The sequence below is a fragment of the Pararge aegeria genome, chromosome 4, assembly GCF_905163445.1.
Source record: "Pararge aegeria chromosome 4, ilParAegt1.1, whole genome shotgun sequence".
Classification (NCBI taxonomy): domain Eukaryota; kingdom Metazoa; phylum Arthropoda; class Insecta; order Lepidoptera; family Nymphalidae; genus Pararge; species Pararge aegeria.
Window position 1 is genome coordinate 955,374 of NC_053183.1, and position 14,808 is coordinate 970,181.

The window sequence follows — 14,808 nt, forward strand, 5'->3', positions numbered from 1 at the left end:
CTGAGTTTTATCTCGAAATAAGGTGCACCAACAGAAGTTTTCATTGTATTTTTATTATGAACATTTTTATCTTCTTGATACTGAGATAGATCCGTTGGTCAGCAAATAAATGCTTAATTTTGGGGATGCCAAGTAAGTATGGTAAACTAAAAAAGAATTGTTATTTTTAGGTTTTCATTCCAAACGGGCTTTTGACCTACGCATGCTTTTATAAAGATTCTATGCATATAAAAAAAGGTTTTAAACATTACCAAAACTAGTTCGTTGCAAAGTTTAAATGTACCCAAAGTGTAATTTTTAATACAGTATTATTGAAACAACATTAGCTCCCAAAATAAATACACCGTGTCCATGGAGCAATATATCAAAGCTGTCAAGAGTGGACAATAGCAAATATGAACCCTTTACGAAAAATAAATTAATATTACCTACCTCTATTAATAATAATCAAACTTTGCGTCGCCTTGTGCAATTTGGGTCTAATCCACCCACATGGCCACTGGAGGGTTAGTAAGGGACGTTGTGTGAAATTGCACATTTTGCAACATTGTAGTCCCCTTGACCATCTGCACAAGCTGATTGTCATTGAAGGGTTAGAATAAGTGAAAGTTGAGTTACTAATAATTATTATTTTTAGAGGTTTAATACCTACAACGGACTTTTGCTTGCGGCTACTTCTTCGCTATCCCACCGCTGGGCACGGATCTCATCTCTCTCTAAGAATCTAACCATTATATACTCTTTGAAGAGTATATAATGGTTAAATTCTTAATGCCAACACGAATACGCAGGTTTTATTCGGTATACCCGCGACCGGATTATTCCAATTTTTTAATTTTGATTTCAGAATTTTGCCTGACCCGGGAACCCAGGATTGCGTTATCTGTATTCGAACATGCTAATTACTAAACCGACGTGGTGGTAAAGGCATGAACCGTCTGATGCTTTGGTTAAAAGTTTAATGGCCAAATAATTTTCTTGAACGGACGGTTATGTGGAAGTTGGAACAACATGGAGTCGTGGTCCGTCTACCGTCCTGTTATAACTCTTCTTGCTCGTCGAGTTGGCTTTTGTTGTAAACTTTAGTTGCGTAAACGATTCCATGGGCCATGCGGAAATCCGTGGGGTTTTAGTTATCAGTAGACTTAAATCTGCCTGACATCAAGCTATTCGCTGGGAGCTGCTGGAAACAAGCGGCCGTGGACAGTGGAATTTAGAACTTCACACAAAATACCTATGTCCAGCAGTGGACATCAATCGCTTGAATAGATGATAGGATGATGGGCCTGAAATAACTACCATTACATAACGCAACGTATATGGTGAAAAAGGCGAGCTAAGCTTCTGTATAATAACAGAAGCGGTAGTATTGTCGAGTCTCACGCATAAGTAAGAATTCCTGAACAAAAAATAAGTCCTCTGCCTAATAAAAGTGTCGAACAAGATAGTAACAAGCAATAAGCCTCCGCGACGCGTTGTGTGTGTGTGTGTTGAATGGTGCGCCGGTGTGCGTGCGGGCGGGGGAGGCCGGGCGCTCTTGACATTGGCACTGGGGGATCAGCTGGGAGTATCGATTGCCCCGCACTTCCTCTTTGTTCTTTATGAATTTTTCATGCCCTCGCCCGCTTGTTTTGACGCGATCTGTATCGATGCGTTAATGGTGTCAAGTAATGTAGCTGCGAGCTTTTATTTGAACTGGGATTTTATGAATTTGTGAAATTCTACCTTTGTAGTATTCAATACTAGTGTTGCACGCCATCTTCGTCCGTGTTTGTTGCGATTTTTTACAAATCCCGTGTTAATCGTTTGTTTTACTGGGACAAAAAAGTAGCTTTTGTTACTGTCAGTCTTTTTAAGTTACTTTAAGTCAAAAATCGAGTTGATTGGTTGCATATTTAAGGTGTAAAATAAGAACAAAAAAAAACACATTTTGCATTTTCAATATTAGTAAAGATTCAAATATTAGATACCTAGAATGCATTACTGTGTGGAAATTCGTAATAACGTGTGTTGTTTTCTACGCATCTTAGATCTGTAAAATTTTTGCCTAGGCAGGTGTTTACCTGCCTAGGAATTATAAAATCTCAATTTTTGTATGGAAAATAAATCCTTCTGAATTAATATCTAATTGAATACACGTAGTATTCGATTTTAATTATCTGAATAAACTTCAGCATTTAACCCATGAGAAATAAGACGTGGATAAAGTTGCGGAAATTAACTAGGTTTGTATAAATCGAAGAGGTATTTCAGTAAGACTAAAAGCTCCGGAATTCCTACGACTCACGGCTGGCAGACGTATGAATAGCATGTCATAACGGGTTTTAGCGGCTCGTGTGTGAGATGTAGGCACGCCAAAAATATATGACAGTTGGACCGTTTCACTACGTAATGATTACATTACGAATACATACTTACTATATAAGATAGGTATGTTTTGTTAAAGAGCGGAAATGAACTGTGTTTCGCAAAAAATAAAAATGGATGGTTGTATTTGACTTTATTCTGACTTCGTCATCGTTTATTTATTTCTTAAAGAGACCATTGGATTGATTGACCAGAATTATTATTATATTGTTAATTATTATTTACGGTTTTTAATTCAGTACAAGTTAGACCTTGACTGCAATCTCACCTGCTGGTAACTGATGATGATAACGGGTTGACCTGTTAGGGGTACGGCAGTTTTATCAAACCCATACCGCTTTCTCATCGTACCGGAACGCTGAATCGCTTAGAGGTACTTCTTTTTTGGTAGGGTGGTAACTAGCCACGGCCGAAGCCTGCTACCAGACAGATTATCTTTTGAAGAAAGGCAACAGTCGCTCCGTATTATAAAGCTTTAGAATTTATTTGTATTAGTGAACAAATACATGTTTAAGGATTTGCGTAGAACCAAACCAAATTACTTAAGCTAAAATAATTTTATTTCAAATTTCTCTTTTTCTATTATATTTCTAGGTATCCGCCCCGAGATCGCTCCGACAATTTCTCTCTATTGTATAACCAACTATATACCTGTTATATAACCTGAGTATATAAGGTGGGCCTTGTAATTTTGCTAAAGGGCCTAGATATGTCAGTTGGGGTTTATGGAGCGCGTAGACATAAGACGAATACGCGTCTAAGAAAACTTTTCATACTTGTGTATTAAGCATTGTTTGGCGAATTAGGTTAGATATGGCATTACGTTAAATTACCATCTTCAGTGTTAAGCGCATGCCACGTGTATTTTGGGAACAGTAGTTTTACCACACTACTCCTGTCTCATACAAACGATATATTTAGTGCTTAAATCCGCCACGCTACCCTAATGCTGGGGTGTTTCTACCATGTAATATTATTAAGGTAGAGTCACTACAAACATATATACGGCGTTTCAAAAGTGCTTTTTTTATTATCGCATTTTAGTTATATCTTGGACTACGCAATTTCTCGTAACTTGGTATAGAGAATTTTAAACCCTATGGAAAACCCTAAAGCTAAACAGTTCTGGCCTGACCTGGGATTCAAACAGCGGACTTTAGGTAACCACTTAACGAACTACGCAGACACATAAATATAGCCAAGCAAACATAGAACACTAATTCGTGTAAGCCATAGCTAGGTAAGTGTGTATATAGCAGTAATATCTTTTGTCCTTCCAGAGCGATTTGCCGGAAATTGCGTTTCACTATTATGTTCAGAAAATGATTGCTTAAATACATAACTGTGCGACTAGTCCTAAATCAATTTCCGCTGTTTTCCTGTTTACTCTTATAACTTGTAAGTGTACTGTTTCTAAGATAATATAAACGATGTATTAAATATACTTATTATATTTATAGAAATTAATTATTAACACTTTTTAATATATCATTCTTTGCGGTTAACTTTTAGCTTTTCTAAGATGTACTTGTATATATTATGCTTGTAATATAATTTTATATATTTTACCAAACTATCAAAAGCTAGCCAAAGCTGAAGCTGACCAGTGCTGGAATTTTAATTTGGGACATCCCACCTAAAGTCCTCAGCGGAAAGTGTGAGTTTTCAACATCAAATCCGCGTAAATTGGTCACATCAAGACGGCCAAACGAAATTTGACAGACTAAAAAAATTTCATAAATGTTTCATTCATGTAGACCTTATCACAGGCACTTATGAAGCGTTCATACATTTAACATGTTACAGTAATATTAGTGGTGGTGATAACTGCATTCGTTTACTTGAAACTAAAGCTAGGAGGGTTCCAAACATTCGAGTTGAGCTATTCATACACAAGCTTTTTTATTATACATGTAATCCTTAATATTATAATTGGATTTTTCTACTAGTTGACTAACGCGACAACTTGAAAATATCGTTGCGTTTGTTAACTTGAAAACTTACTTATGAAGCAACCCCATGAAGATATCCCCAAGGAAAACGCAAATGGTACCAGGAGCATAGATTTGCCGAAGATGTTGGTGAATTTAAGGGAGAACTTATTTTTATAAAACGGCGAAAAGAGGCGCATTAAATATTAAGGTGGGCACCTATTTTGTAATTGATAAAAAAGCAATAGAGCCCCTCGCTCGGCCGTCAGCGTTATACCGTTCGCCGTAAGTGCTCCCGGGCGACACGGCGGGACAAAAGAGCTCCGACCCGGATCAAAATAGCGGGATGAAAGCGGAAAATAAGCCGAACCTAGCGGACTCGTGTCTGTTGAAAAATTCGCTTCAGATCGAAGCAAGTTGAATAAAACCTTATGAAATGTTTAAAGTAACTCTTTTTCTTTTATATTCCATTAAAAGTTAGGTTATGACTGCAATCCACCCTGATGGATGGTAGCGCCTTTTACCATGACAGTTATATTTTAACCATAGTCGACTTAAAATAATGTTATGAGAATGCAGGGAAATCTACAGCAATTTAACTGTACGTAGGGCTACCTAACCTAGCTATAATTATTACACATACTAGCCCGGGTTCTGCGTGTGCGTTTATTACGGTTTTTCACAAAACCCGTAGAAACCTTTTGACTAACTCTATGCCAAAAATCAGGTTGATTGGTTAGTTAGGGCGTAAAGGAAGAACAAACAAACAAACAAGCAAACACACTTTCACATTTGTAATATTAGTAGGGATCACAATAAAAACAGTACATCGTGTAACAGCAAAGACGCAAAAGTTTGAGAATTCATCTAAACATCCCCCATATTTGTACATACAGAGTAGGTATAATTCCCGTGATATATTACACAGTTATATCATACTGGCCCCCGGGGGACACATTTAGCCCGCTGTTGTTCTTGTATTAATGCTCTGTAGCCTTCGCTATTCTAAGGCCTGCTTTTAGACATAGTCTTTCTATATTACGAACACCACTTGGTTGTTTTGTGCTAGCTAGTGCTTTATTCCTTATACGTAAGCTCGGGATTATTGTTGCGTTTGCATATACGATTCTCGATTTCTCGGTACCTACCCTACAACCGAGGTTAAACTGCCATCCTGAATAAGATGAACGGACTCTATTGGATAGAAGCAGGCGTTACTTTGTGGAATATTATGAAAATTAAGCTTAATTGGCTATACTCCGCGAAAAGCAGGAAAATCTGTATGGTGTTCTTTATAATTTTTTCAATCCTTATACGCCACACCAAACAGATAGTCGGCAATGTACCCTCAACGCACGTCGTACATTACCGTACATTGCTGCTTTTCGTGGAGTATAGCAAATTAAGCTTAATTTTCATAATGATTACACTCTACCATAAATAGTAAGACTAATGTAGATAATAAATAATATAATTAAGACTCCTAGTAACAAGTAATTATTGGCGGACAAAAAATGTACGATATTACAGCAAATAGAGATATTCTAGTCTCTTAAGAGAGTGACGTCTAGACAGGAGGCCATCAGCTCGCTACGCCAAGGCTTCCTGTCTAGAGATCAGTCTCTTAAGATACCAGAATATCTTTAGCCAGTCAACTAAGTAAGTACCTACTGAGAATATGGAGCCAGCGAAGTGGGTACAAGTGTAATATGCTATGGTTGACTTACCCGTGTTAGGTGCCGTGTAGAGGTGGTGCCGGGGCGCTGGCGTTGGCGCCAGCAGTCCGTGCAGCAACGCCCTACTCAGAGAGCCTCGCGCGCCCAGCGTCAGCGCCGTTGGCTCGCCGTCCACTGCAACAAACAAACAATTAACATTAATAACTTTATATGCCTAGACATAGAGTTTAAAACCGCTTGAATACGAGTTATCCTGTACCAAGCAATTAGGATCAGAATTTAGAAAGAGGAGTACTTAAGTACGACAGTGTTTTTTTTATCGTTGAATCTCCACAGTCTTTTTAATTTATCCGACCTACTGTAGCTCTAAGCAATATAAGACCGTAACGTTTTAATTCCTACGAGAAACTTCATCCAGCAGCAATATAAGCTATATAGAAGTCAGAATAATGATGCCCTAAAAAAGTATAATTTATCTTCCGTATTTATTATAATTAATAACACAATAATACTTTATTAATTGTAAATACAAACGGAACACGGCACACAGATTACCCGGGAACGTTAATCAAATCTCATCAAAGACGTTCCACAACAACCGATTCGATATGGACTTCAGTCGACGCAAACATTGTATCGTTTTCAAATATTGTAATCTTAATTTAATACAATTTTCGGATTTGTATAAGAGAAGATTTAGTCATCGCAAGGAAATAGTTCGTAAATAACGTTATACTTTTAACTCAAAAATGCAAAATGATTACAAGTAGGCCTAGTTTATAACTCGTCAACTCAGTCTGTTTGTAGTGACTCTACCAACGGTTCTAAATGCAGATATTACCGAGAAGAGCCGGCAAGAAACTCAGTATGATTCAAGTAACTAAGCTATGCTAGCATTCTAGATATACTTTGTGCAGTTAAAACACCAAAACGCTATTATATATACATACGAATTTTGATCCCTAGAGTAAAATACTAGCGAGAAGCATGTTTTGTTAAAAATGTAATATAAGCTCTCTTACTGCATAGGTGAAACAACATTTAAGACAGTTGAGTAAATATACTATCTTATCTATAAGCACAGTTTCATACATTAAATACGAATGACCTAAACAATGGGTTATAACTATATATACTTTTCAATAAAGGTTGGCAGCGAAACCAAGCGCATATAATATTCCGTACGTCGTATCGCATTGTGTAAAGTGAGTGTAACAATTTGCGAAGTAAACATTTTAATTAACAATTACAAATGCGATCTCAAATTCCGGACGCTGAAATATATTACGCGAAAGGAACCGGCTGGGATAGTTGCAGTCCCGATAGCTCAGCGGTATAAACGGACTGAAGAAGGTTACGCGTTCGAATTCAGTACGTGTTTGAATTACCGATCGCTACCTTGGGTTTCTCATCAGCAAGAACCCTTAAAAGTTACAATAGAAAATAGTAACCAACAAAAAACTTATTTCTAAAAACACGAAACTGAAGTTATCTTTCGACAATAATTAGGTGTGTACAAGAAAAATAACAAATAGATCTGTTTGTTGTTTGCCTCCGGGATATATGATATTATATTTTCAGATTTACTTGACCCAAATATTTGACATACCTATTACACTAATATTTTTTTGATTCCACTTCGAAGAAGGACTATCTATAGTACATTCTATAGATTTATGATCATTTGAAGATCAAGATGACCAACCGTATAATGATTTCCCACTGCTGGGAAAAGGCATCCTCATTCATAGAAGAGAGAGAGATTTATCCGAATATAGAGATTTGCCCCTGGTTTGGCGGGCTTTAACGATTATTATAACATTTTAGTGGCAACAACGAGCAATCAAATCAAATCTGACGCCATGATTTGAACTTGCCTTGGGCGTGCTCTCCGAGCCACGGGCGAAAGACGCCATTTCCCGAACCGTGTGTTGGTTAAGATAATGTAATGAGAAACCAAATATCAACAATTTTTGATTAAGAAAATCTTTTTTCTACTTTTATTCTAACCGTAATCTTTAGATTCATAACTTAGTAACATTGGTATTGTCAAAAAAATATCCATACAATTTCGACGGCCGAATGGCGTAGTGGGCAGAGTCTGGGTGTTTATCTGTATATTATAAGGATTTATGTATTATATAATATTCATCAGTCATCTTAGTACTCATAACACAAGCTACGCTTACTTTGGGGCTAGGTGGCGATATGTGTAGTGTCGTTGTACATTTATTTTTATTTATTTCAATAAATAACAACTTTGCAACTTATCAACAGATTATAGATAAATTGAATATATAATACTGACGTCAATTTATAAGATCCGGGCTATTCTAGTTCAGGATTCCAAAGAATTATTGTACTTAGTTTTATTAATAAGGCTTGTTTAAAAATGGCTTCGAAAGTAAGAACCCACTGTACCATACAACCGATAGGGCGACCGCAGAACATAATAGTCAGCTAAAACAATTTATATGAAGCACTCCAGTCTCCAAAAATTACACAATCGATAATATACATATATATAACTTATACATAATGAAACGTTGGCAGACTCTTCCGCGACCTTGAGGCCCGCCCTGCCCCCCCGGGGCGCCTGGCCACCTGTTGTGCTCCGAGCTCTGCGCATGTTTAGCGCAAGAGGGAGAGAGTGCTCTCCCACTCTCCCACTCTCCCTTTCGAAGGTCGAAATGTCTAGACGGCATGTGAACTGATAACGGGGTGGGACGTGCCCGTCTGTGTGTCTGTCCATCTGTTACCAGCGCTTCGCAAATGCTAAACTACTACCGTCTAAAACCCGACTTTAATACTCAACACAACTACAACAACTAGCTTATCGCGGCCGTTTAGCTATAGCAGTATGATCTTGCTTCCCGTTCTCGTGGGAACTTTGGGATAAAAGTAATGTAAACATACTTACAAGTTACACATAGAAATGTCAGACGCCAACAGTAATGGAATAAATATTTAAAAAGAAAATAACTTTGGTTTGGGTTTTTGACAATCCCTCTAGCGCAGTGGTGAGTAGGGTCTTATAAAACGAAGGTCCCGAGTTCAATACAGATATAAATCGGAAATTATTAATCTTTTTTAATTTAAATTATTCTTTTTCTAGTTTGGTGGGAGGCTTGGGCTATATCTTGTTCCCGACCTACAGACAAAGACGTGTCGCCGAGCGATGTACCGTTCCGTTAAGATATTGCGTTAAAAACGATAAGAGGTATTGGTTTAATATAACTGCTATACCCCTAACAGTTTAGCCCGCTACCATCTTATTGACTGCAGCATTTAACTTGTAGTGCAATAAAAAAAAAGGTTTTTGAGGTCGAAATGTCTAGACGGTATATGAACTGGTTATGGGAATCGTGGTGGTTCACTCATTGCTGCGATATGACATGACCAAATGCAAAGACCGGCGGAGTTGCTGGCGTGATGCACGCGACACTTTCCCTGGGTATATTAATATTAATTTTGTTTGTGTTTAATAATTCTAATTTTACTTTTTTGAGTTATGTAGGGCCAGTGCTACTCCAAGTGTGATGGTTATATAGTAGCATAGGAAGTATTGGATAGAAGCAGTCGTTACTTTGCGGAATTCCATGATTTAATAATAAAATTAAGTTTAATTTGGTATACTCCGCGAGAAGTAAGTATTACTCCATAGTATAGCAAATTAAGTTAGCATGGGAAGCGTATAAAAGTTGCTTAGATTACAACCGTTTTGGTAACTTGGGCAATATAATCTATACCTGAAGGCAAGGCAATATAACCTATTTAACATGAATTAATTGACCTCTTCCAGGTTGACAAGCTTCTATCTTAAGCTGTATTTTACACATTTTATTTAATATAGAGAAATTAATTAACTGATAACAGTTAATTAATTTCTCTATATTAAATTTTTATCAGTAACACGCTCTTACAAACGATTCTTAGTGATGTAAATATTTACGTTGTTTGTTTGACTGCAATCACACCTGGTGGTAAGTGATGATGCAGTCTAAGATGGAAGCGGTACCTGTTAGGAAGTATGGCAGTTATACCCCTAAATTCGTATCTTATCACCAAATCCCTTAGCGGCACGTCTTTGTCGGTAGGGTAGTAAATAGCCACGGCCAAAACCTCCCACCAGACCTCCACCTCCCCAGAGAAAACTTAGAAATTATAAATTCCCAAATTGTCCCTGCCGGGAATCGATCCCGGGACCTCTTACTTAACTTCATAGCGCTCACCGTTGCGCCAGGAAGGTCGTCACAACCATCCATGGACATGGTGGTCGTCGATTTGTCAAACGTATTAACGAATTAAAATAGAGAATATGGGTCAACATATAAAAAAAAAACAAGAAATAAAGTGACAGTTCCCTGGACGTTGTCAAGGTATAATTGTACAGCGACACGTTTTCGCAACACAGGAGAAGACTATTATCGAGCTATAAACGACTACTTGGGCCCTTAAAAGTTTTATTTCCCAGACACTTTTTTCCGATGTCTGAAGTTTCCGAATGGTTGGCGACGTGTTTAACGAATGTTCAGACGGTTTTCAGCTGACAGTTTCTATTACCGGTATTTACATAGCCCTTTTTAGGCTTGACCTTCGCCTGACGGAGTTTTTTCGATGTTCTATGAGGAAAGTTTTTATAAGGTTTCAAAAGTCAAGTTGTGTAGGGGAGTTTTTACATTAAATCTAAACCTGTAAACTTGTAATAAACCTGTCGAGTAGTTGTTTTATTTCGTTTGTTTATTTACAATTTATCTTGGGAATTACGAGTCAGATTTCGATAGGCTAATGAGGAATGTTAAGTTAGGAAATCCTACGACTTTTAGGAGTGTAGGACGCTTTGGGTGGCAGAATAAACGTTTTTTGGGACACTTATGAGAACCGCTGTTTATTCGTAGTGTAGTAGTTATATTTGCGGAAGTATATTGCTTGGTTTGTTTTTCACTATTGGACATTGCATTGATAGTCTAGTGGATTCGATTACCAGCACGTACATTTATATATCACATGGATTATGGTGAAAGAAAACATCATGAGGAAACCTGCATGTCTGAGAGTTCACCATAATGTTAGCAAAGCCGTGTGAATACCACCAATTCGCACTTGGCCAGCGTGGTGGACTGCTGCCTAAATTCTTCTCATCCTAAGAGTAAACCCGTGCCATGTAATGGGCTGGTAATGGTTTGATAAGGATGTTGCTAAACATAATTAAAAAGTAAGCTTGTGAGTACGTAAAATCTGTGTGGACGAAATCGCTGGCAAAAGTAAAGACTTTCAGAAGTGTTTAAACAAATATCTAGGTAGGTACAACGAAGATATAAAACGAAGCATAAAGAAAATAGAAAACAATGGAGCGCTGTTCAGAATATGCACTCAATTTTCAGTGAGTGCAACTTAGGAAGGGAAGAGGGAATAATTCCGCTGAGGGGGCGTCGACCCCGTCTGCATCGCCTTCCTATGTCCTGAATAATGCAGCTCCGCTAACAGCTTTCTGCTTTTAGCTTAGCAGTCTAATCAACTGACTAACTCAGATGCATTTAGTTGTACCGTATTTCTTACTGTATAAAAAAATTACGATATAAAAGATTTCTTTAGTGCTGAAAGGAAAATCGAAAAGATACTCTGGATCCTTCACTCTAGCGACGTGGGATTAGAAATCAGGTGACATTTTGGATGAACCCGCTATATTGATTTCCCCGTTAGTTTAATAGTTGTGATGTTAGAATATATATATAGATAATCGGTTCGATTTCCGGCACAGGCAAAAAAATTAAAAAAATAGTTTTATTACTGACGACGGACGAGAAATTGTAAGTACTTATCACTCGTAGTTCGGAGTTCGAAAATTCAAGTTAAGCGGTCTTTTCCAATATTTTGTTAAATAACATTCTAACTAATATCATAAATGCGAGAGTTTTTTGTTTCTTGGATACATATTGTCTTAGAAACAAAAAGGACATAGTGGCTCTTTCTGTAAAAAAAAACATAGGTGAACATAGGTAGTTATTAACGTAACAATATTGTGCCGGCAGTATAGAGTAGGCTAGGTAGGCCTCAGACCTCGCTGAATCGATACCCGCTGAATTCAGGGCATCCGGCCCCGTGTCAGCCTTCCGTTATTTCCTGGCTGTAGCCTTTCAGCCCACTCTACGCGGTCGATAATCGTATAGCTATTATATGCTTCACTTTGTTACTAATGTACGGTTTTTATGAAGATCCTTGATATTATTATAAAAGCGACAGTTTTGCATTAGGGTTTTTATCTGTATATTATAAGTATTTATGTATATTATTCATAAAGTAAACATCTGTCATTTTAGTACCTATAACACAAGCTACGCTTAGTTTGGGTCTAGATGGCGATGTGTGTTTTGTCGTAGTATTTTTATTTATTCATATATACTGTTCTTCTCCCTTTTCCATTTCTTCCACTGCCTAGGGTCAGTGGAAGAGATTTAAAGATAAAAGTGTTCCCTTGTCAACATCTTTTCTTGTTTATGGTATTGTCACTTCTTTTGATACTAAACATAGGTAATGACTTTCTATTCAATGGCCCCTTTTGCGCAATTATCGATTCAGATCCCACAGGGTATTGAATCCAGGACATTTTAATAAAAAGTCTTTTGCAATCCATGAACATTACGTCCAACTTGTTCCAACTAGTGGTAGGTTACTAACCAACGACCACACTGGCTTTTTCATTCTATTAATACCATTATATAAAAGTAAGTTACCTATGTTGGTTTCAATGTTTCGCGAAAACAAACAAACTTCTGCAGCACGACCAGAACAACAGATTACTTATTTATGGAGAAACTAAATTCCAAACAAGCTTAATAAGGTTGTACCTGTGTACCAAAACAAAGGTAATTAAGCTTTCGGTCAATGGCAGATAGGATAATGTTAATACAGCAAGAGAATAAGCCATTTAGCCGCTTTTCTTATAAGATAAATGAGATAAAGAATTATGCAATAACGAGAGATGCCTTCAGTCTGACCGCGTTGTCTGTGTTACTGTTATACGAGTAAATAGATGTATTTATGAGGATCTGATAAATATCTTCCAAGATAAAGGATCGAAACCCCGAAAGGGAAAGGATAAATTATCTGTGTAAACGGTAAAACTTGTTAGTATACTACAGAATAACACACGAGCTGTTATATTACGACTTTCTGTTCGGACAAGTATAGGATGACGACATGATGGTCAAACTTCAGTCACAGTGAAAAGAAGAGATACAGTGGTTAGAAGCCTTTGATCTCATGGTGAATACGGGCATAGTCTAAGCACCGTCGCGACAGTAGAAGCTTTCCAACTAAGATCGGTATGGCTTCTTACAACACCACACCAATATGTAATTACTACACGAATTCTCTACATAAACGCCTTCGTCAGACTTCTGTATTACGACCAACGTTATTCCGAGCTTCGGTTGTGGAGACTTGCAACAAGAAGAAATATTGTTCGCTCTATGTTTTACGCAAATCTCTTTGTGTTAAACAAGTACCTCCCCAAAGATAGCGTTCCGAAGTAAATTAACTAGCATAACCGCGGGCAAAAGCACCCGGGGGGCATAAAGGCTAAGGCTACCTAGACTGTAATCCGACTGGGGGGGACCCGACCCCCCCAAACTACTTTTACTTTCCTGTTCTCCTGAAATATTAACTAACTTGCATAAGTTATGCGGGCTTATCCCCCCAGGGGGTGGGCAGGTGAATGCACTCCACCACTATAAAGGGTAGGGTGGGAGGGTTAAGAATATGCTCGGTGCAGGTCTGTTATTTCAGCTAGCGAAATACTACTATATTTGTTGTTACAAAAGTTCAACGTACATTTCGCTTTTACTCGTAGGTATATACGGCGTCATGCAAAAAGAGCGCTACGAATCGAGTGCAGTCAATAAAATCCACATGGGAAAAATTAAATTAATTTCATTAAATAAATACTAAAGCACGGATATATTGAATATAAAGGCAATCATGCAAAAGTTAATGATATAAAATGGACATTAATGCTATAAATAAATGAAACTGCAACAATACCAATCTCAAACAGATCTTCCAGAAAAAAGAGGTTACTTTACTTATATTCAATAAAATACATGTAGACATGTAGATGTAAAATACATGTTTGCCGGGTTGGAAGAGCAGTTAAAGCTTAATTTTCAGAAATTAGAGCAACTTAATCAAAATGTCAATTGTTTAACAGATAATATACGATTCGCATTTAAGACTTAAACAGTCTTCCCTTTTAACGTGGCATGACTTATACATTTATGTCAATTAAATTTAGCTTCTAATATTTTTTTGGAGTTCTGCTGACGGGTAGAAGGGAAACACAAATTTTACGTTATCAATAAAGTAAGGCTAGTTTTAATGACAAGTGCTATCTATCGCAAACTTAATCATCGTTAGCTTTATATGCAAAATACAGTACTAAAGTCAAGCGTCATACAACAAAAATTAGTTAATTAAAACATTTAAATAACATTATCTTTATTTCCTTATAAATTCCCGCCCATGCGTGTCGAACTCGCCAAAATGTACTCGTGAACTGCATCGAGCGTGTTTTTCGAAAGATAAAAAACCTCTGGGCTTAATTATTATATGCTTTAGTATTAAAAATAACGTGAAATACGTCGCCGACGTGGCTTTGTGTTGCAACATTAAAATAGCGCGCTCGAAATACCCACGTTCTTGTTACAGAGAAAAATGCAGTTCGCAAAGTACATAATGGTGCTAAATTGCTTGTACACAAATGATTGAGCCTGTAGTTAACTGACGGGACAGGTATCATCCGAACCACGTCCACTGCTGGACCTTTATTGTGTACG

The 14,808-nt window shown here is 37.4% G+C and overlaps 1 protein-coding gene across 3 annotated transcripts in view; it reads right to left on the reverse strand.

The window, feature by feature from the left end:
* LOC120623330 (ecdysone-induced protein 74EF) overlaps positions 1-14,808 on the reverse strand; it is a 284,125-nt gene that overhangs the window by 45,528 nt on the left and 223,789 nt on the right. For all 3 annotated transcript variants that reach the window (XM_039889294.1, XM_039889295.1, XM_039889296.1), the window contains one exon: positions 6,026-6,148. In XM_039889294.1, coding sequence (XP_039745228.1) covers positions 6,026-6,148 — 123 coding nt within the window. The remainder of the gene's footprint in view (positions 1-6,025; positions 6,149-14,808) is intronic.